Source organism: Culicoides brevitarsis, chromosome 3 (assembly GCF_036172545.1).
Source record: "Culicoides brevitarsis isolate CSIRO-B50_1 chromosome 3, AGI_CSIRO_Cbre_v1, whole genome shotgun sequence".
NCBI classification, from domain to species: Eukaryota; Metazoa; Arthropoda; class Insecta; order Diptera; family Ceratopogonidae; genus Culicoides; species Culicoides brevitarsis.
Window position 1 is genome coordinate 10,349,665 of NC_087087.1, and position 20,736 is coordinate 10,370,400.

The following is a 20,736-nucleotide window of genomic DNA, read 5'->3' on the forward strand; positions in this document are numbered from 1 at the left end:
TTTGGAGCAAGATTTGACAAAAATTGCTTTGACACAGTTTTTGACACAGTTTTTTTGTTCTTGATTTAGTTTTCAAAACAAAACTATGTCAAAGAAAAATTTTTTTTCAGTTTCAATTTTTTGGCAGTTTTGAGTTATAAAATGATTAAAAATGATAAATTAGAGCCCTTTGACAAATTTTTATCCATTTGGAGCAAGATTCATTTGGAGCAAGATTTGACAAAAATTGCTTTGACACAGTTTTTGACACAGTTTTTTTGTTCTTGATTTAGTTTTCAAAACAAAACTATGTCAAAGAAAAATTTTTTTTCAGTTTCAATTTTTTAGCAGTTTTGAGTTATAAAATGATTAAAAATGATAAATTAGAGCCCCCTGATAAATTTTTATCCATTTGGAGCAAGATTTGACAAAAATTGCTTTGACACAGTTTTTGACACAGTTTTTTTGTTCTTGATTTAGTTTTCAAAACAAAACTATGTCAAAGAAAAATTTTTTTTCAGTTTCAATTTTTTGGCAGTTTTAAGTTATAAAATGATCAAAAATGATAAATTAGAGCCCCCTGATAAATTTTTATCCATTTGGAGCAAGATTTGACAAAAATTGCTTTGACACAGTTTTTGACACAGTTTTTTTGTTCTTGATTTAGTTTTCAAAACAAAACTATGTCAAAGGAAAAATTTTTTTTCAGTTTCAATTTTTTGGCAGTTTTAAGTTATAAAATGATTAAAAATGATAAATTAGAGCCCTCTGATAAATTTTTATCCATTTGGAGCAAGATTTGACAAAAATTGCTTTGACACAGTTTTTTTGCTCTTGATTTAGTTTTTAAAACAAAACTATGTCAAAGAAAAATTTTTTTTTTCAGTTTCAATTTTTTAGCAGTTTTGAGTTACAAAATGATTAAAAATGATAAATTAGAGCCCCCTGATAAATTTTTATCCATTTGGAGCAAGATTTGACAAAAATTGCTTTGACACAGTTTTTGACACAGTTTTTTTGTTCTTGATTTAGTTTTCAAAACAAAACTATGTCAAAGGAAAAATTTTTTTTCAGTTTCAATTTTTTAGCAGTTTTGAGTTACAAAATGATTAAAAATGATAAATTAGAGCCTTTCTGATAAATTTTTATCCATTTGGATTTTTTGAAAAAATCATAATTTTCTGATCTAAAAAACGAAAAATTCACAAAAAATTCTTTCTCATAAAAAAAACTGTTTAAACAATTTAAATGAACACATAAAGCACCACTTAATGTTCTTCCTTTTCGACCACAATCCATGCACAATGAGATAATAGCATCTGTTCCCGCACAACAACATCATTTATCACAAACGAACAAAAAAAAAACTTTCAATACAAACACATTAAGTAACCATCTTCTCGTATTACCAACCTCTAATATCAATAAAAATTATCACGCTTTATCATATTTTTACGCCGTCGGTCCCTCTGCGTGGAAAAATTAACGAAAGTAATTTGATTTGTTTCTTAAAAGTGCGAAAAGATGAGAAATGGTCACGCAATCGCCTGAAACAAAAACAAAAAATAATAATTATAAATAGTTTGATCATAAAATTGCGTGACCCGGATTAAGTTGTTTGCGGGAAATTTTTACAGGTTGAAAGGTGATTAATGTTTTTTTTATTTTTTTTTCGAACAGATGGAAGTTTTCTCAAAGAGTTTTTGTGAATTTAAGATTTTTTTTTTTTCAAGAGACAATATTTTTTTTTTTGTCATCAAACAAATTGCTCCGAGGACAAGATTATTAAAAGTGTGGAAATGTGATGTAATGGCCGTAAAAGGTTTTCTTTTCATTCATCCTCGGCTTTTGTTCGTCTCTCATCCCCCGTGATAATGTGCGAAAAAGAGACCAATAGCCATCTCTTTCACTCTTGCATCCCTCTTGGCAATAAAAAATAATAAAAAGAGGCGGAGCATCCCATTTAAGAGGCTTTTAAGAGCACATTATCTCGCACCTTTCGCGTGTAAGTAGCAAGAATAAAGGTGTTAAAATTGTTGTTGGATCCATTTAACACTTCATCAGTCCATTATCCATTTTATTAAATCGTTATTATTTGAATTATCACAGCTTCCCAGTTCAACGCTGGACCGTCGAGGATTAAGACGTGAAATGATGTCGCCCGAAAATAGCAACGATTCCTTCAACGTCGAGGAGGATGAGGATAGTACGAATAATATTTTGAGTAATTTTAGTGACGAAGACGAGGAAAAGCAAAACAATGAAATTAAGAAAAATATTTTTTCGATTGAGAATATTTTGGGATTAAATGAAAAAAATCGGAAAAGTGAAAAATGTGAAAAATATTTTATGAGACCTGTGCCGATGATAGCAAATCAGAATGAAATTAGTGCATTTAGAAAGAAAGAAAGATTTTTTAATAATAATACACAAGAAATGCCGACGCCATCGTCTTTGGCGACAAATCAAAATGGAGGATTTTTGTATGCGAATTGGATGGAAATGCAAAAATCCAGTATGGGACATCAGCATTTTTTGTCCTTTGGATATCATGGTGAGTGAGAATTTAGAAAAAAATTAAAAAGAGTTAGAATATTAAAATTCAAATTTATGGATAAAAAGTTATGACAAAAAATATTTAATAATATATTTAAATATTACAAAATTTTACGAATTTCGTGCAAAATGTGTTAAAAGTTGCTAAAAAATTAAAATTAAAAAAAATTTAAATAAAAAAAAAGAATATAGACACCTTAATTTTTAAATTTAATTTCTTTAAAATAATTCATTCTTTAAATTTGATAAAAATAAATTAAACAATTTTAATTAAATTTTAATCATTTTAGAAGGATTGAAAGCTATTAAAAAAATTAAAATTTTAAAAAATTAAAAAAAATTAATTTTCAAAATTAGAAAAAAATATTTTATCTTTGTTTCCTTTTATTAAATTATTATTTTATTTTTTTTTTTTTTAATTTTTTTTTTTTTCAAAATTTTTGAAATATTTGATATAAAAATAAAAATTTAATTAAAATATTTATTAAAGATTTAAATATTTAGAAAAAATTTTTTTTTTCTTTTTTATTTTTTTATTAGGTACTTTTTGAAGTTTATTATATTTAAAAAAATTACAAAAAATTTAATTTTATTTTTTTTTTTTTAATTTAAATTAAATTCAACAATAAAAAAATGAATTAAAAATAAGTTAAAATTTGGGAAGAAATATATTTACTTCAATTTATTAATGCTTCTAAAAATTAAAAAAAAATAATTTATTTTAATTTAATATAATATAAAAAATTTTGTTTATTTAAAAAAAAAAAATATCCATTATTTTTTTTTCATTTTTCATAATTTTAAACTTTTTTATAAATTATTTCTCCAAAATTTAACAAAATTTTGTTTTTTATTAACTTTTAAAACGAAAATTGCTTCTACATTTAAATTTGTTCCTTCTTTCTTTTTCTTCTCTTCAAAAAATAAAACAAAAAAAAATGTGAGAAATTTAGCACCTTTTTTGAATTCTCTACTTTAAACGAACTTTAAATCAAATGTTGTTTGCATTTCAAACTTCTCGAGTATTTCAATGATTTTTGTTTGAAATAAAAATTACTAATTGTAATATTTGTTGTCGTACGTGCTAATTGCTATTTAAAATAAAAAATAATGTTGATATATTTTTTCTTGTTGAATAACATTATCTACTTTTTCTTTGTATCTGTCTTTTGAGTCGCTTCAAATGTGCTAATAGAAAATTAATGAGATGAGAAAATACCTAGTTTAGACATTTTAAGATCTTCTTTAAATTGTCAAGCTTGATACGACTTTAACAAGGTGCTAAATTTCGATCCGTCGCATTTGCATTGAATTTTTGATGAGATGTCGATAATAATTTTTATTTGGGTTAAAAAAAAACTCACCCTCTTGAAATTAAATTAAAATTAGGGAAGTAACGAGATAACATGTGGTCTTTCGGATTTGCTTTAATTGACGGAACTAATTGATGGTATGGGAAAAAATCCATCAAATTCAACGTGTTTTTATTTTTATTTATGACAAATGTGTTCAGGTGTTGTAAATTTTTCTAATAAAATTATTATTAAAGGCAATTTTTTTTTTCTTAATTTTGTGGCAATTTTTTTAAATTTTTTTGAAAATAAAACTCAAACTATTAAAAATTGTCACAAAGAAAAAAATTAAATATTGATTAAAAAAATTAATTTAAAAATAATTCCATAAGAATCTTAAATTTTATAAAAAAAAATAATTAAATAAATCAAAAATATGAATTTTAGTAAAATTTAAAAAAAATAACAAAAAAATATTTTGCTTAAATTTTTTCCAAAAATTATGAAAAGTATGACCAAATTTTGCATTTATTTACGTTTTATTAAAAATTTTTGCTTCATTAATTTTAATATTTTTTTTATTTAAAAGTTTTATTTTTTTACTACATTTTTTCAGATTCAAAAATATTTTCATTTTTTGTCAAAGTTTTATGTAAAAAAATTTAAATATTGAAACAAAAAATTAATTAAACAAATTTTCCTTCAAACGTAAAAAAAATTTCCTTCATATAGAATTGATTCCTTCAAAACGATTTTTATCCAACAAATATTTATTTTCACACGAATTTGTCACCTTCAGGTTCTGGCTTGACACACAAACCAGTGAGCAGTAAACGGACACGCAAACCCGGTATCGATCGCAAGCCACGACAGGCATACAGCGCAAAGCAATTGGAACGGCTGGAGAACGAATTTAAAAACGACAAATATTTGTCAGTCAGCAAACGCATGGAGTTGTCAAAAATGCTGAATCTCACAGAAGTACAAATCAAGACGTGGTTTCAAAATAGGTAAATATATCGTCAAAATAAATTACATGAGTAAATGTTTTCGTGGAAGGCGTTGTTTACTTTTCTACTGAAATTTTTTGATGATTTCTTATAATTTATTTTATTTTTATATTTTCATTTTTTTTATTTTTGTGTTAAAGAAAAATATTTTAAAAATAAAAAAAAAAAATAATTAAAATAAAAAAATATTTTTCAATATTTTTAATTTTAATTATTGATAGTTAAAATTATTTAAATTAATTTTTATTTATTTTTTGATAATTTTTTAAAATTATTTTATTATTTTTTTTTATTTATCTTGTTAAATAAATTTATTTTATAAAAAAAAATTTTTTTTTTTAAATTATAAAAAAATTAAAAAAAAAAATATTTTTAAATTAAAATAAAAAAATAAATAATTTAATTAAAATAAAAAAAATGGCACCTAAACATATTTTTTTAAATTTTATTTATTTTAAGTAGTTTAATTTATTTTTTTTTATTCTTAATTTTTTTTTTAAATAATTTAAATTAATAATTTAAAAAAATTTTTTAATTTTTATTTATTTTAATTTTATATATTTTTTTTTATTTTTTAGCATTTTTTTTTAAATTTTTAAATATTTTTTCTTTAATTATTTTTATATTTTTAATTTTTACAGAAGAACCAAATGGAAAAAGCAATTAACATCGAGACTGAAAATTGCCCAACGACAAGGCCTGTATGCGTCTCAAGCGTATTTAAGTTCAAGCGGATTCCCTCCAGCAACTTACCATCCAATTTTTAGCAGTATTTACCCATCGTACAGCAATAACTTACAAATTTTAACGGAAAGTAGTAAAAAAGCCACTGACGTACTGTAACAACTTAACTTAGAGTTTATAATTAGAGCAATCCTCATATCCTTCGCTATTTTTCTGTTTTTTTTTTACATTTATCTAAAATTAAGCTTAATATCATCATTACATGTTAAGGACGTGACGTGACGTTAAATATTTAAGTAACAACTATAAATAATCATAAATAAAGAACAAAAAAAAATAATTAACTAGATTTCTCTCATCATGCATGTGGTTGGTGATAGATTTGCCTAACTAACTAATTATTGCTAATTTTTATTGAATTTCTCATCAAATTTTCCGTTTTTTAATCCAACGCATCTTGTCCCGTGCTCGGCAAAAAGAAACACAAAATCCCGCTTATCAGCAACATCAGTCCAAACAACAAAATTGGCACGAGGCAATTCAAATCAATCAAATAGCCAAACAGCAAATTGCCCATTAAAGCTCCGCTTCGGCCGAAAGTCAACGCCAGAGCAGCTGCCATCACGCGTAAATTTGTCGGAAAGAGATCTACCATGACGCAGTACACGGCACTGATGCCCAGCGACGTGAGCGCCTCGAAGATGCAACACAGGATGAGATTTTGCAACGATGTCTGCACGAAATACAGTAAAATTGTGGCGATACTTGCGACCACGATGCTAAAAACTGCGGAAAAATGATTAAAATAAATTTTCAAAATGGAAGAAAAAGGAAAACTTACTCAAGAAAAATTTTGCTCCGAGCCTGTGCACGCACATGGGCAACCAGAGACTTGTCGGAATGCATGCCAGTCCAATAATGAGGGTATGAAGGTAGATTTCGTTGTCCATTTTGCTGCTGCAGTAGTCGATTTCATCGATGACGGTACTGAAAATGTCAAAAAATTATTTAAAATTGATTTTTTATTTTTTTTTTTTATAATTTCTGTTAAAAATTTATTTTTTGACATTTAAAAAAATGGCAGATGTCAAAAAATTTTAGAAATTTATGCTTTGGTTCAAAAATTGTCATATTTATGAAAATAACTATTTTGACAGTTATGAAAGTTTTGACAGCTGTCATTTTTAAAGCTAAAATGTCAAATTTTAGGTTTTTTTTATTAAAAATAATTTGTTTTGAGGCTAAAGAATATGTCAAATTTGAAATTTGGCAAGAAAATGTAATATAGTAAAATTTTTGACAGGTGTCAAAATTTTATAAAATTGTCAAATTGTGAGAAAATTAAAGAGATCTTTTTTAGCTCAATATTTTCATTTTTAAGAAAATTTTGATTTTTTTTAAATTTATCATCAGGAGAGAAAATATTAAACATTGGAACTTTGTAAAACTTTGGAAAAATGACAGATGTCAAAAAATTTTACGTTAATTTATCTCAAAAGTTTTAATAATTAATATTTTGGGACAAAATTTATTATTTTTTGACAATAGATCTATTTTGAAAGCAATTTTTTAAGCTCAAGTGTCAGATTTTTACAAAAATAAAAAAATTGTGAATTTTTGAAAAAAATTAAAGATTTTTTTACATTTTTAAACAAACTTTAAGGCGAGAAAATATTTAATTATAAAACTTTTGACAAATATCAAAATTTGAACAAAAAATACATTTTTGAGCAAATTTTAAGAATTTTTTTTGACTTTTTAAAAAATTTTATTTAAATATTTTAGTTAAAAATTTACCTAATTAATTTTTTAAAACTTAAGTTAAAAAATTTAAATTTTTATTTATTTTAATTTAATTCATTTTTTTTTAATTTTAATTAATTTACAAAAAAATAATTATATATTTTGAAATTTTCAATTTATTGTAATATTTTTAAGTTTTGAATTTAATTTAAATTTATTTATTCCTAAAATTAATTATTTTTATTTTTTCAATAATAATTTTGAACCTGCTGAATACTGCTGAATTGTAATTTTTTTTCGAAAATTGAAAAAACAAATTTTTTTCTTAAAAATATTTAAATGTCAAATTTTGACATTTATGTCAATTTTTAAACAATTTTAAATTTTATTAAAGATATTTCTATTTTATTTTTTTTTTTGGTAAAATTTTAGCTATTCAGCACTTTTTTAAAGTAAAAAAGCTCAATGAGCTCCGATTTTTTACTAACAAAATTTCAACTTACGAATTTGTACCACTTTGAAAGCATTAAAAAACAACCAAATTCTTGTAAAAATCAAATTCAAGCAAAAAAAAAAACAAAAACTCACTTATTCGGATGATTCAACACGATAGAGGAAACTTTACAAACAGACGTCGTCTCATTCGGATAATGTCTCTCAAAGGACTCGAATCTGTAGAACAATTCCGGAAACCAGATCATCAGCGTGTAATAACTTGTCGTGATCCCGAACTGAATTAAACATGCCAACGTTGTATTTTTCAAATACGGCGGACTCCACAGCGCCTTTGTTTGCTCCCAAATTTCGTGAATTAGAATTTTCAGCTCTTTCGGCTTGCTCATCTTGAGTGTTCTGATGGAGCGATTCAAACCGGGCACATGTTGTTCCTTTTCTTTGAGACTTTTTATCTAAAAAAAATATTTTTGTTAATTTTTAGGAGAATTTTAGAGATTTTTTGAACTTACTGGATACTCGGAACGATCTCTTCCGGTATTGCTTTGGAAAATATCGCGCAAAACATCGAGCGCAGCCTCCGTTTCGCCGCACTCCAACAAAAATTTGGGAGATTCGGGAAAGAAAAAGAGCCAGAGACCGATCAAAATGCTCGGCAAGGCACACACAGCCACAAATAAATTCCAACTGCCGAAAAAGAAATTGCCCTGGATGTATTTGAAGTCAAGAGGAATGATGCCCCAAGCGATTACTGTCGAAAAAAAAATTTTTTTAGATTTTTTTTTTATGAATTTTGGTTAAAAAATCACTTACAAGGTAAAACAATGATGCCCAAGGTCCAAAATAATTCCATCCAACACAAAATTTTCTCTCGATATTTTGTGGGTTGAAATTCCCCGAGGTACGGGAAACAAATTCCCATTGCTCCGGTAATTCTATAAAAAAAATTATTAAAAATATTTTTTTTTTTTGAAAAAAATTAAAACTCACGCAAATCCATTGAAAAACCTCAGCACGGAAAAACTAATAAAATCCGGCGTAACCGAAGAAATTAATCCACAAACGCCATCCAGTAGCAATGCAGCGATCAGAACCACGCGTCGCCCTTTTGTATCCGCCAAACATCCCCAAATGTACGATCCAATGACCATGCCAAGCATCGGAGCAGCTGTCAACCATCCCTTCTTCTCAGACGTCAAATTAAAGTCACACGTGGCGGAGGGCAGAACGAACGACAAAATGGTGATTCCCACAGCGGTATTGGCGTAAATGAGTCCGCAAACAGTCAGCAGGGAGAAATGAAACTTGCCAAAGCCACTCGTGATAATTGCGTTTTCGAAATCGGTGCCACCCGTTTCCAGGAAGTCAAGACCCATCGTGAAGCCGTGTCGATGATTTTTTTTTGTAGGTACGAATATTATTTGAAATCAGAGAAATTGATTATCACAACTATTGTCAAGTTTTGTCACAACTTTTGCACAACTTTTCTTTATTAATTACAATTACAGGTAAATTCTGAAAAAGAAAAAGGTAATTTAATTAAATTTAAAATTAAAAAAAAAATAAGTTTTTTTGCCCTTATGTGAGGCTTCAATAAAACTTTTTGATATTTTTTCAAAATTTGTTTTAAAAAAAAAACAAATAAAATAAAATATTTTTTTTTTAAATTTGTATTATTTACATAAATAAAAAAAAAATAATAAGTAAATAGTTTTTTTTGTAATAAAATTTTTATTTTATTTTATTAAAAAAATAGAGAAAGTAGTCGTCTAAAGAACGACATACTAAACCGCATTTCGAGGTTGCATATGTATCTTTGCTTTTCGTACTCCTTATTCCAGATTTTTTTACTCCTTTTTTTACGTTTTCATACCCTTCACTTCACAATTTAATTCTCCTCATTTAACATTTTCAAACTCCTCATTTCACATTTTTGAACTCCTCATTTCACATTTTCAAACTCCTCATTTCACATTTTCGTACCCCTCATTTCACAATTTCGAACTCCTCATTTCACATTTTCGAACTCCTAATTTCTCATTTTCGAACCCCTAATTTCACATTTTCGTACTCCTCATGACCCTTTCACATCTCACCTCACAACCCAAGGAACTGCCCACTGACCTTCAGGGTCCTCACATAACTAAGAATTACAAAAAAAAAATTTTGGGGCACACCGGAACACACACACACACACGGACGACAAGTTGAGTTTAATACCGCATTTTTTCTTCGAAATGCGGTAAAAATCAATAAAATTTTTATTTTGTAATTAAAAATAAATTTAATTAAATTAAAAATAAAAAAAAATATTATTAAAAAATTTAAGGGAATTAATATAATTAAAAGCCATATGAATTATTTTTCAAGTAAAAAAAATTAAATATTTAATAAGTAAATATAATTAAAAGCCATATGAATTATTTTTCAAGTAAAAAAATTAAATATTTAATAAGTAAATAAAAAAGAGAAAAATCTATTGAAATTAAATAATTTTCTTAACAATTAAAAAAATTAAAATAAAAACTTAAGAAAAAAAATTAAAACTTTTATTATTTTTGGTTTCGTTTCAATTTGAGATAAATTGAAAATAAACATTTTTTTATAATTTTTATTATAATTTTTATAATTTTTTTTTTTATTTAAAAATATTTAAAATTTTAATTAATAAAAAATAACTAAATTATACAATGTTAGTTTGCTAAAAATATAATATTTAAACTATTATATATTTTAATATCATCATATAATTTAAAACATAAACCAAATTTGTCCTTTGAGACATTGGTATAAGCGTATGATATGTGTATGCGTTTTTGTAGGGGCATGGGAGCTAAGTAGACTTAGGAGCATCCTAATTTTAAATGCAATATTTTATTTTGAAGAAGAATCAAATAAAGTTTGTTGTTTTTCCCAAAAAATGAATCAGAAAGTACAAACAAATATGTGGGGTTTTTATACAAGTTCAACTATTTGGAATTGTTTTTGGGAGATCCAGTGACGAAGATTAAAATCAAATTGGACTTGGAGTGAGGCTCTGTTTTGGAAATCCTCATGGCTCAATCCAAGAATAATTTACTTCCTTCTGAATCACTGTTTGAGAAACTTAGTTTATGGGATAACAGTTGATCATGCTTTTCCCCATAAGAAAAAGAAAAAGAAAATTGATAACAAGACATTTATAAAACACCCAAATAAATAAATAATAATAATAATAAAATAATAATAAAAAAAGGTTAGATTGGAGTAAAAGAGATATTTTAGATGATTTAAACGAGTTAAGTGAGTAGCTTGCCCGTGGCAATTTCCAGAACCATTTTTTGTCTAAAGTAGGGCATCTCGTTCTGACTAAACTTCAGTGGTGCATTTCGCGTCAAGTGTTCCGCATTCATACAACTGAAGACGCCGCAATCGCTGCCATTCCGTTGTTGCGGGCAGTCTCTGATACTCTCCTTCTTCCAATCGCTCGTATCGAGTGCGATTTTCCGCTTATCCATGGACTCGTCGATCAAATATCGCTCAAGGGCATCGAGCACCTGCTGATTCGGATTTCCCATCGAATCGTAATACCGAATAATTTTCTCCTTCATCCGGATAATTGCCATGCACCAATGCGCGCCGCCCACATGAACGGGCACAGGAATCAAATCGTACGAAAAAAGATCGACTTTTTGGGTCCAGCGACGTACGCCGCCATGCCCGCGCTGCATCAACGTCGGAATAAAGAACGTATCGAAGCAATACGCCTTCGGAAGATCCGTTCTTTGTTTCGCCCGTTTCATCAGGAGGTTCATATAAAAGTTAATTACTTTGTCATTTAACCACGTGACACCTACGAGCGTGTTCAAATCGTTTCTCGTGATTCGCAGATTGAACTTTTCGATAATCACTTTGTCCGGAGCATCTCCGTACAATGCATATTTGATAATTTTTTGATGTTCAGCTGTGATTTGGGGATATGCGACTTTTTTTTCTTCCTCCTCTTCCTCGATTCCGTCGTCGATGCGTTGCATAAGTTGATCCACAGTCTCAGAAATGCCCGAAGAGCGTTTCCGGAAGGATTTCATCGCCTCATCTGTCTTATTGCTACGTAGATTGTAATGTTTTTTTTCTTCGACGATCTGAGCTTTGCGCCTTTCTGCATTGACTTTGTGCGTTTTTGTGATTTTTGATATTAAATCTGGCTTGTAGACGGGTTTGCATGACAAGCGTTCCATTAACGTGTTGAGTTCCGACGGCGAAACACTCCGAGTTGTGGACTAAAAATGAGATTTTATTAAAAATTTTGTTCGAAATTGAGAAAAAAGTAAAATTCTTACTTGACTATCTGTCAAATCGACAACTTTTGTGCTGCTGCTTTTGGGTCCATCTTCGGATTTTCGTAGGGCAGCCATCTTGATATCTAGAAATTTCGTATGTTCTATAAATACAAGGTATGTAAGTGTGAACAAGATCGGTAGTCTCGTATTTTTTAGGATGTCATAAATTATTTTTTGATTTTTTCAAGATTTTTCTCTCAAAACTCATATTTAGTAAAAAAAGACACAAATTGCATTGATTTTAATTAAATTCTTTGATTTTTAGAAGATACAGAAGCCAAAATTCTGAAATGCACACGATTTTTTTAGCATGCTTGTATAATCTAGATCAATGATCTAAAAATCAAATCATGATCTGATCTGTCGCCTCAAAAAAGATCGAATCATTTTTTGATTTAAAATTTGATTTAATTTTACATTAAAACATGTAATTTTTACCAAATCTAACTAAAAATAAAAAGTTTGAAATTTTGATTCTTTTGCGACGCCTTTTTCAATAAAATGTTGAAATTTTAATGAAAATTTTGATACTTTTAGGGGCTAAATGTTACATTTTCTTAATTTTTATATGTAAAATGTCATATTTTTTATTTAAAATATTATAATTTTGAATTTTAATCAAGAATTTTATAAAAATTATCATCAAAAAAAAAAATCTATCAAAAAAAATTTTTGGATTCATGAACATATCAAATCATGATTTGTAAAAAAAAAGTAGCCTCAAAACGGAAATTGATACAAAGTTTTTGATTCAAGATTTGCCCCCCTCTTTTCTCAATATTTTTAAAAAATTTTTTTGGTTAATTTATTCATACTTTATATCGAATTTTTTACTAATTTTATTACTTCATAAAAATTTACTTTGAGGTCCGAAAAACATTTTTTCTCAATTTTCTCCAAAATGACAGAATATATCAAAAAAGTGTCTTCTGTGTATTTAAAGTACGTGAAAAACTGCACCTTTCATAGAACAAAATTTTTTGATTCGCCCTTTGTAAATAGGCGAAAAAGCAATTTATGAAGTAGCCCCAGTTATGATTTGGCCCCACTTCCCCCTACGCCTTTCACTATGACGTCATGAAGAAATTGTATCCTGCTCCTGATCAGTTGTCGTTATGTTACATGGACACAGATAGTTTTATCTATTGGATAAAAACACAAGACTATTACGAAGACATCAAGCCGCTCGTCAATGGCAATTGGCCCCCAGGAGATCTCCGAACTCTCGACACTTCAAACTATCATCCGAATAATCCATACAACATTCCATTACGCAATAAGAAAAAATTAGGTGCAATGAAGGATGAGTGCGGCGGAAATCCCATGAAAGAGTTCATTGGACTCAGAGCAAAAACTTACATTTACGATGTAATGGATGCTGGCATTTCCAGAAGAGCTAAAGGTGTTAAACGCAAATTCGCGGAAGACTTGGACTTGGACTCCTATAGACAGTGCATTGAAGATACTACGAATGTTGTCAAAAAGAAGATTGTCCTCTTCCGCTCTGTAAAGCACAAAATTTTCACCGAAAGAATCGAGAAAATTGCTCTTAATGGTGCCGATGACAAACGTTTCATTCGTGAAGATGGTATCAGCACATACGCTTGGGGACATAAAGCAATCGTTCAACAACCTAACGGTGACAATCATAATGACGTCGATCCTTTTGGAATTTTTGAAATGACTGAATCTGACACACAAAACTCGAGTCAATTTAGTCGTCTCTATTAATACAAAAATAACGAACTTTTCAAAAATACGCCCTCTTTCGGCAAAAAATTAACTTCATACGCCATCTTGCGGAAAAATATAGAACTACTCTTCGTCTTCATCATTTTCATACCTCTCAAAAATTCGTCTTCACATTTTCGTACTCCTCCTCCTCATTCTTCCTTCCTTCCGATGTCCCCCAAAGTTCCAAACTTATCTACTATGTCATGCTCTGATTTGTCGTGATATTTTACGATAATTATAGATTAAAAATAAATTCCAACAATTTTTTCTAACAATAACTTCTGGAAAAACACGGTTAATGTCATGTTAACTCACTTATCGATCTTTTTCGAAAAAAAAAAAATAAAAAACGCACCAAACTAATATTAAACAAATTTAAAAGTCATGAAATTTTAATGTCTTGTGTGTTCAAAAAATTCAATATTTAACAGAAAAAAGCTGATATCAAGGACGATTTAAAAATTTTCTTGCTAAGTCACGACGTCACTTTTCTCTCGAAATTTATAAATAAGTCACAATTATTCGAAAATTAATCATAACTTTTCATACTTCGGTCGCTGTTGTTAACTACAATCGAACAATAACAACACCGACCGTCGTCGACAGTTTAAGGTCAAGGTAATGCAATGCAAGGGACTTTGTTTGGTGCACGTTTTCTTCCGATTTTTATTTTCGTGTCACATGCTAAAAATATGTCAATTGTGTGCATGTGATGTCGGCCAACGACGCACTTTATCGCGAACGTGCGAGCAGTTGAGACGAAAAAAATTCTTATCTCACCACTGACAATTTCACTGATTCATCGTGATGAGTTGATGAATGACCGTCGCGCAATGAAAAACAATCGGAAGTCGGCTGTTTTTGAGGATTTCAAAAAAAAAATTGAAGGGGTGATTCCCCAATCAAAAGTGTTTGTTTGCGACAAAATACTTGATGAATGGATCGACGATCGACGACACTTGAAAGACATTAAAGAGAAAGATATTCGAGGAATTTTTTGTATTTATAGGCTGACTGAGCGAAACATCGTTCACGTTCAAGGTTTATTATTATTTGTTTATCGGGAAATTTTATTCTTGGCAAGCAAAGCAACGAGACGTTGTTTTGTGCTTAAAGTCACTTAGCGACTTCCGAGGCTTTTTATTTTTTTTTTTCGAGTAGCCGAGTAAGCTTAAGATTTTTTAAAATTAAAAATAGAAAAAAAATATTTTTTAATTATTTAAAAAATAATCAATTATTTATTTTTTAATTTTAATTATTTAATTTATTAATTTAATTTATTTAATAAAAAATAATTAATTTATTTAAATTAAATTTATTTTTAATTAAATAAATAATAAATAATAAACAATGAAATGAAATTTTTAACTAAATGAATTTTTTTCAATTAAATAAAAAATAAGAAGCATAAAAAATTTTAACGTTTTTGATTTTTTCAAATTATTTCAACATTAAAATTAATTTTAAAAGATTCATTTGAAATAAAAAAAATTTAAATGAATTTAACTTTCAAATTTATTTTTGAAAAAAAATATTTTTTTATTTTTTTTTCACTTTAATAAATATTTTTTCAAAAACATAAAATCCGATTTTTTTTTTAAATTTTAGCAAAAAAATATTTTTTTTAAAATTACTATTTAACAAGGCAACTCCATCAACTTTGCGATACAAAATAAATTTTCTTAAATATTATTTATTTTTTAAATTATTTAATAATAAATTTAATTTTTACATAAGATTTTTTAACATTTTATTTTAATTTTTTAACATAAGATTAATTAAAGTAACTAAATAAATTAAATTAATTAATTAATTTAATTTTATATTCTTTAAAATAAATTTTTCCAGAAAATATTTTTTAATAAAATTTTTAAAATTAAAAAATTAATTATCTTCAAAAATCAATAAATTTATTCTCAATGACCTTCAACTCACCTTATGAACATAAAATTCTTATCAGACTATTCCTCAACTAATAAATAAATTATCCTTTCAATGCATCATTTCTCATTTTTTTTTTCTTAAATAATTCAAAGTGCAACGTTGACTTTATACTTTCAATTGTCTATTCAAACTTTTTTTTCTTATTGTTTCTAGTTTGATTGCCAACTAATTTATTTTTTCTTAAACATTTTTGCACAGTAGACAAAATTACATCGCAAATTTTTTTTCACTTCAAAGATTTTATTACGTAATAGGAACATTAATTCTTTACAAGGATTCACTTGAAATTTTACTGAAATCGGTTTCTTTCAGTCCTCACGTTTATTTTTTTTTCCTTAAAAATGATTTTTAGAATTTGTCTGATAATCGCACAATCAGACAATGGAAAAATTTCTTGTCATAATTCGAAAATTTTCATAATTTATTTTAGGCACTTTTTTAATTGATTTATTTTAAAATTTTAATTATTTTTCCATATTAGATTTTAATGCGTTTTAAATATTTTTTTCTTATTTAGTTGAGTAATTAGGAACGTTTCTTCCGTCCGAGCGATCTAATGGTTCGTATTTAACTACAGGATAATTTCTATCGCGATGTGACAGGTACACAAAACGACAGTAATGTTAGAGAAAAAAATTATATTTTAAAAAAATTGTCTATGTGTTTATTTTATGAGAGAGACATGTGTGTTTAAAATGAATGATAGCGGTGATGTAGCTACGGGATGTTAACTTGGCGCTGTTTTGAGCTTTTTGTGGAATTTAATTCCATTAATGTGCAATAGATGGCGCTTTATTTTAGAAAATTATTAATTTTTGATAATTTTTACCGCATTTCGAAGAAAAAATGCGGTATTAAACTCGACTTGTCGTCCGTGTGTGTGTGTGTGTGTGTGTGTGTCACCTGTGCCCCAAAATTTTTTTTTGTAATTCTTAGTCAGTTCCTTGGGTTATGAGATGTATGGAATTGTAAAAGGGTCATGAGGAGTACGAAAATGTGAAATGAGGGGTTCGAAAATGTGAAATTAGGAGTTCGAAAATGTGAAATGAGGAGTTGAAAATGTAAAATATGGAGTAAGAAAATCTGGAATAAGGAGTACGAAAAGCAAACATACATATGCAACCTCGAAATGCGGTTTAGTATGTCGTTCTTTAGACGACTACTTTCTCTATTTTTTAAAGTTTTAAACAATTTTTTCAAAATGAGGAGTATTCGGGAGTATAAAAATGTGAAAAGGAGTCTATAACGATTATTTAACAATTTTTAAAATTAAATAAAATTTAATTAAAATAATTTATTAATTTGAAATTTTTCAAAAAAATAATTAAATAATTTAATTTTATGAATATTTTTTGATTAAATATTTATAAAAAAATTTAAATACTTTTGTTTTATAAAAAAAAAAAATTCAAAAATTATTTTAAAATACAAAATATAAAATTTTTAGACGATAGATGGCGCTGATATTAACTAATAATGCCCCATTTTTCCGCATCACTGCAGTAAAAGCCTCGTCTATACAAACGAGAAGTACAAACCAGACACAATATAACACATTAATAAATATTTGATTTGATTGTGATCGGTTTTTTGTAGTTCATTTTCTTACGCTACACGAGCAATGTTTATCACTCGCCACATAAATGATATAAAATTTTCAAAGTCAACGTACAGCAGTAGATGGGAAAATATGGAACACATGACCTGACCTAGGCCTAGAATAGAAAGGGAAAAAGTGTCCTGTATGGAACTTGACTTTAAAACGAGCAAAGTCACTTAATAGATTTACGTGGAAAAAATTGTGGGAAAACCACGTAAGGGCAACAGATGGACCTTTTTTTTATGCAAATTATCGGTTTTGACTTTAAACCAAACGAGAGAAAGAGAAAACACAAATACACATGCAAAATTGATGTGCGTCAAAAAAGAAGGAATTTCAATGTTGTTCAATGCACTTGGTTTGGTACTTCCTTGTCAACAAAAAAAAACATTGTCTTGGTCTCCTGTTGAATCATTAAATTATTTTAAATAGGTAAGATAAGAGATTTTTTAAATTAAAAAAAATAATTAAAATTAAATTTAAAAAATTAAAAATTAATTTAAAAAAATTATTCAAAATTTTAAAAATTTTTTAAAAACATTTTTTGCTAAAATTTTGTTAAATTAAATTTTTTTCGTAAATAATTTAATGGAGACACCTGGTTTTTTTTAAATCATCAATTAATTAATTTTTTAATCAAAGACAGATGAGAGAGTCGACAACTAACAAAAAATTGGCACGTTACCAATGACGAAATTATTTTTCAATCAATCAATGAATGACGATCAGTTTGGTTTTTTTCCTAATTTTTTTTTTCAAACCAACCTTTAGTATTTTTTTCATTCAAAAAATCCTGCGCAAACTCCATCAAACTTCTCCTAACATGCTCTTCAAACTTTTTTACCGTTATTTGCCAATGAACAAAAGCAAACAAATTTCCGTTACTCCAAACCTGACCTTTCAAATAACTCCAAATAATTCAACATTAAGCAACTTCCGACTCAAGCATAAAGAAATCGGAGCAAGTGCATGCTAATTTTCAGTCCTACGTCAATTGAAATGTTTAGAACCTCTCACGACGAATGATTTATTGCAATTACGCATGTTACGATTAATCAAAATTAATTGATCAACGAAAAAAAAAATAGTAAACATGAATGACTGAAACTCAAGTTCCGGAATGGAAAAAATTTCAAGTTCATGGAATTTCTGCAATATGAATTTCTCGCTAAAAAAATTTTATTAATAAAGTAATTGACATGAGGAGTTCGCATGCAGTACTTTTGTCAATCGGTGAACAGGTGTTGACTTAGATAGCAATTTGTCACAAGTAGCAAATAAACTGAAGCACTTTTGTATGTGAATTAAGTTAATTGCATTTAACGTGGAGTGAAATTGTATAAGCACTGAAAGTCAATTTGTGATCGAAACTTTTTCAAAGTAAAATTGAAGCCAAAGTTAGAAAATAAAAGGTAAGTAATTTTTTTAACAATTTTAGTCAAATTATTTTATTTTTTTTGCAGATAAGCAGAAAATAAGAAGTAAAAGATTAATGAAGTTCAAAACTTATCTGATCGAAAAAGTTCACAACTTAACCGAAGCCGAAACAGTAAAGAATCTTTGAAATCGTAAATAAAACGTATTGCCAGTCTATTTAACGAGATGTTATAACAACTGTTAGTGGCTTTTAACAATACATATTAAGAAACAGCAACCATCTTGATAATATCAAAAATAAACTCATACAACATAACTTCTTTAGAGTAAGACAACATGGAAAGCTCAACCTTAAGAAAAATCTGCGAAGCATTATACTGACATATTCTACCAACTTAGCAAGCTTGAGGCAAAGCTTCCACTTGACCAGTCAGAATCCACAAAAATATTTAAGGAAGTTATCCCGTACAAGCCAAATTGAGCAGATAAAGCATTACATTGCCAAATAAACTTAACAAAAGTCGATATGCAAATTTGTCGTTCGAGGACTCGGAATTTAAAGTACGGAGCAATGTCTCAATTCTATGAGAAGTTGTTATTGCAATTTAATTAGAATAAAATTATTTTACAGACCACAAGACGATTTGTCGATGCTAATACAAATCTATTACATTTTTTATAGTTTTCTTTTGAATAATTTTTTTTAATTTCCATGAAAAAAATAAATTATCTTTAAACTTCCTTAAAACTCAGAATACTTTCAAAGAATCAATATAATGATCAAAAACTGAAGTAATAAGCACTTGATATATTAGTTAAATGTTTTTTTTTCTAGCAAACTAGCAAATTTTAATTTTTCAAAAGTAAAATGATCCAAATTAAGTATTTTTTTCTCAGCAAAATATTTTTTCATATGATTTTTAACTTTTAATAACAAAAATAGACGAATTTCCCAAAGTTTGGGAAATTTTTCCCCAATTTCATCTAAAATTTTTTTTTCTAAAATTTGTTAAATTTTTTTTAAATTTGTAAGAATTCTAAAATCTCTTGAGTAAAAATTTTTCTACAATCTTTTCGTTCATTTCATCACTCACAGTGCACATTTCCTACAGATTTTATTACACTAATTGCTGACAAATTACTTTTTGATTTGTCTGAACAACATTTATTGAAAAACAAACAACTCGCGTTATATTAGCGCTATGTTAAAATAAACAAAATAAAACTGGATCTGACTGCCGAACACCTTTCAACTTATCATATCAAAACTTTTATAAACATATCTATTTTTCTATGAAATGAAAAAACAAAACACAAAGTTGTAACAACAAAATGCTACAAATTTTTAAAATTTATCACAAATAATAAAAAATAATTGCACAATTCAATTACAGACAAGCGCAATATTTGATTTATGAATGCTCATTGCTCGTATCGCGTAAACACAAGACAGTTACTTAGGTGTTTATTTTGACGTTTTTCTGTATCTCGTGCGAATACGCAAAGCGAAAAAATGTTTTTTTTTGTTTCTCGAACGTGACTATGCAAAGTTGCTTGCTTGATTTATTTGTTAGTGACCGATTGTTCACGGAAAAATGTTGAATTGTCTCGCAGATTCGGTGTCATTGAAATTGGAGCAGTGCACAATGAGTTAATAAAGTCTTAAGAGAGATTTTGTTTTGCAATGCCAACGAGAAAAGGTCCCTCGAGACTAATTAGAAAGTACTTTGTCTCTGTTTTTTTTTGACGTACTTGTTCGATAAGAAGATTAGAAAATATTTCATTTGTGTTTTTATTTCATGTTGGATCGATTTTTTTTATCGTCCCAAATTTTTTACTCACCTGTTTCTTTAATTTTGTTTTTTTTTACAATTTCTTTACACGAGTTTAATTCTGCGACGATTTCACAATTTTTGTTAATTTTTCTTCGGTTTTTCTTGGGAATTTATCACTTTAACCGGATGAGTAACGAAAAAACACAAGTAAACGGACGATTTTTTGACAAGTGTGAGACAAAGCATGAGAATGGCATGACTGATAAGACG

General features: G+C 27.5%; 3 protein-coding genes across 4 annotated transcripts; 1 reads left to right on the forward strand and 2 right to left on the reverse strand.

Moving 5' to 3' along the window:
- Positions 1–2,415: 2,415 nt before the first annotated feature.
- On the forward strand, positions 2,416–5,680 carry LOC134835182 (homeobox protein MSX-2-like). The gene is made up of 3 exons (XM_063850052.1): positions 2,416–2,533; positions 4,627–4,837; positions 5,479–5,680. Exons 1-3 carry the CDS (start codon positions 2,416–2,418, stop codon positions 5,678–5,680), a joined length of 531 nt encoding a protein of 176 aa, XP_063706122.1.
- On the reverse strand, positions 5,659–20,699 carry LOC134833579 (synaptic vesicle glycoprotein 2C-like). 2 transcript variants are annotated; one of them, XM_063847942.1, is made up of 7 exons: positions 20,534–20,699; positions 8,708–9,232; positions 8,531–8,652; positions 8,230–8,468; positions 7,853–8,172; positions 6,363–6,508; positions 5,659–6,307 (listed from the first exon to the last, which is right to left on the reverse strand). In XM_063847942.1, the coding sequence occupies exons 2-7, from the start codon at positions 9,091–9,093 to the stop codon at positions 5,964–5,966; spliced, it is 1,557 nt and encodes a 518-aa protein (XP_063704012.1). In that variant the 5' UTR covers positions 9,094–9,232; positions 20,534–20,699; the 3' UTR covers positions 5,659–5,963. The 2 variants fall into 2 exon arrangements, with proteins under 2 accessions (XP_063704012.1, XP_063704014.1); XM_063847944.1 differs by lacking the exon at positions 20,534–20,699 and adding an exon at positions 15,706–15,883.
- LOC134833580 (sentrin-specific protease 1-like) lies at positions 10,881–13,411 on the reverse strand. The gene is made up of 3 exons (XM_063847945.1): positions 13,396–13,411; positions 12,037–12,119; positions 10,881–11,976 (listed from the first exon to the last, which is right to left on the reverse strand). The coding sequence occupies exons 2-3, from the start codon at positions 12,109–12,111 to the stop codon at positions 10,996–10,998; spliced, it is 1,056 nt and encodes a 351-aa protein (XP_063704015.1). The 5' UTR covers positions 12,112–12,119; positions 13,396–13,411; the 3' UTR covers positions 10,881–10,995.
- Positions 20,700–20,736: the final 37 nt, after the last annotated feature.

What these genes read in the sequence shown, in the direction of transcription:
- LOC134833580 (XM_063847945.1), bottom strand. Translation starts at nt 12,111, where the DNA reads ATGGCTGCCCTACGAAAATCCGAAGATGGACCCAAAAGCAGCAGCACA. An exon ending in TCGATTTGACAGATAGTCAA is followed by an intron (nt 11,977 to 12,036) that starts GTAAGAATTTTA and finishes TCTCATTTTTAG; the next exon opens with TCCACAACTCGGAGTGTTTC.
- LOC134833579 (XM_063847942.1), bottom strand. Translation starts at nt 9,093, where the DNA reads ATGGGTCTTGACTTCCTGGAAACGGGTGGCACCGATTTCGAAAACGCA. An exon ending in AGGTTTTTCAATGGATTTGC is followed by an intron (nt 8,653 to 8,707) that starts GTGAGTTTTAAT and finishes TTTTTTTTATAG; the next exon opens with AATTACCGGAGCAATGGGAA. An exon ending in GGGCATCATTGTTTTACCTT is followed by an intron (nt 8,469 to 8,530) that starts GTAAGTGATTTT and finishes TTTTTTCGACAG; the next exon opens with TAATCGCTTGGGGCATCATT.
- LOC134835182 (XM_063850052.1), top strand. Translation starts at nt 2,416, where the DNA reads ATGCCGACGCCATCGTCTTTGGCGACAAATCAAAATGGAGGATTTTTG. An exon ending in TTTGTCCTTTGGATATCATG is followed by an intron (nt 2,534 to 4,626) that starts GTGAGTGAGAAT and finishes TGTCACCTTCAG; the next exon opens with GTTCTGGCTTGACACACAAA. An exon ending in AAGACGTGGTTTCAAAATAG is followed by an intron (nt 4,838 to 5,478) that starts GTAAATATATCG and finishes TAATTTTTACAG; the next exon opens with AAGAACCAAATGGAAAAAGC.